The following is a 1,581-nucleotide window of genomic DNA, read 5'->3' as shown; positions in this document are numbered from 1 at the left end:
CACGCAAGCATCCCCAGATGCTTTGTGCTGCCGAGGCTGGAGGCCCCTGTGCTGGAGCTCCTGCAGCAGCGCTGTTGGCAGGAGCAGCCGGAGGTAGGAGAGCGGGCACGGGCAGGTGGGAGATGGCTCCTGGGCAGGGCCAGGCGGGCAGGGCTGGGAGCCTGTCCTGGCCACGCCAGGGGACGGCTCCTGCCTGGAGCAGCCTGGGGCTGGCGTGGGGCTGTACGTAGAGATGGGGAGAGCGGGGAACGCCGATGGCCCTCATTGCCTTCCCATTGCTTGTGTCTCCTAGGAGGTGGTGGCAGAGGGAGAAGGCGGCCACCCAGAGCAGCCTCATTCTCCATGGAGGGCACCAACACAACAGACCTCTCTCTGAATTACACATATGATGGAAATTGGATGTACGATTGGTTTAGTGAATATAATTGTGGACATTCATTTAATGGATATTTGATCCTTTTCCTTGCCTGTATGGTGATCTGTGTCGTCGGAATGGTGGGGAATGGGATAGTCTTGTGGTTCCTGGGTTTCCAGATGAAGCGGAATCCTTTCACTGTCTACATCCTAAATCTGGCTGTTGCTGACTGCTCTATACTCCTCGTGTATTTTCTGTTCATATTGTGGTTTCTCAAGACATCAATAATTTGTTATGGTTTGGATATTTTTCTTATTTTCTTCTTTAATTACGTACATACAGTTCCATTCCTGTGCCACTTCTTTGTCCTTAGCAGCCTGGGTTTCCTGACAGCCCTCAGCACGGAGCGTTCTGTCTCTGTCATCTTCCCAATCTGGTATCGCTGCCACCGTCCAAAGCACTTGTCAGGCATCGTGAGTGGGGTGCTCTGGGCCAGCGTCGGCTCTTTCATGTTGTCCATTTATCTTTGCTTCAAACTTTTTGAAATTAATGTAACAATATTTAGAAATGTGGGCATTGCGTATTCCGTGATATTGTCAGTATTGATGTTGATTTCCAATGTGTCCATGGTCATAAGACTCCGATGTGGCTCACAGAGATGGCACTTGGGGAAACTCTATGTTGCTGTTGTGCTCAATGTCATCTTCTTCTTTGCCTTTGGGATGCCTTACACTGTAGATGCCTTCCTTAATCTTTTATTTTATGGTTTTCGGTTTCCTAATACTGTGACTCTGGTTCTGGCTCTGCTGAACAGCAGCATCAATCCAGTCATTTACTTCCTGGTGGGGAGCTGCCGGCAGCGCCGCTTTCAAGGCTCCATCCAAGCCGCCCTGCGCAGAGTGTTTGAAGAGAAAGCGAGGAGCAAGGAGGAGAGCCCCGTGCCTGAGGGCATCCCCATGGAGAGCACTGCCCAAGGCTCTGCTGGGCAGGGGGAGGCCTGAGCTCTGCTCCCCCTTGCAATGACCCTGTAATGGATGGGAACCCAGCTGAGAGTTGACTCCCTCTCATGCCTGAGAGACAGAACAAAGGATGTTGTTTGCAGCAGGGTGTTCGGTAGAGTACACACGTTTATGTTCATCGTGAATGTTTGTCAGAAAGAGGCAGGAAAGAGAGGGGTGCAGCTGTTCTATGACCTTCACACTGGGCCACACTGGGGTGCCTGGCCA

At 51.8% G+C, this 1,581-nt stretch overlaps 1 protein-coding gene across 1 annotated transcript; it reads left to right on the top strand.

Annotated features, from left to right (window-relative positions):
• The first annotated feature begins 342 nt into the window (after positions 1-342).
• LOC117436125 (mas-related G-protein coupled receptor member X1-like) lies at positions 343-1,356 on the top strand. Its single transcript, XM_034062327.1, has one exon. It carries the CDS (start codon positions 343-345, stop codon positions 1,354-1,356), a length of 1,014 nt encoding a protein of 337 aa, XP_033918218.1.
• Positions 1,357-1,581: the final 225 nt, after the last annotated feature.

Source organism: Melopsittacus undulatus, chromosome 4 (assembly GCF_012275295.1).
Source record: "Melopsittacus undulatus isolate bMelUnd1 chromosome 4, bMelUnd1.mat.Z, whole genome shotgun sequence".
NCBI classification, from domain to species: Eukaryota; Metazoa; Chordata; class Aves; order Psittaciformes; family Psittaculidae; genus Melopsittacus; species Melopsittacus undulatus.
Note: the sequence above shows the minus strand (reverse complement) of the source record. Positions and strands in the feature narration are given on the sequence as shown.

Coding starts and splice junctions, on each gene's coding strand:
- LOC117436125 (XM_034062327.1), top strand. CDS start 343: ATGGAGGGCACCAACACAACAGACCTCTCTCTGAATTACACATATGAT.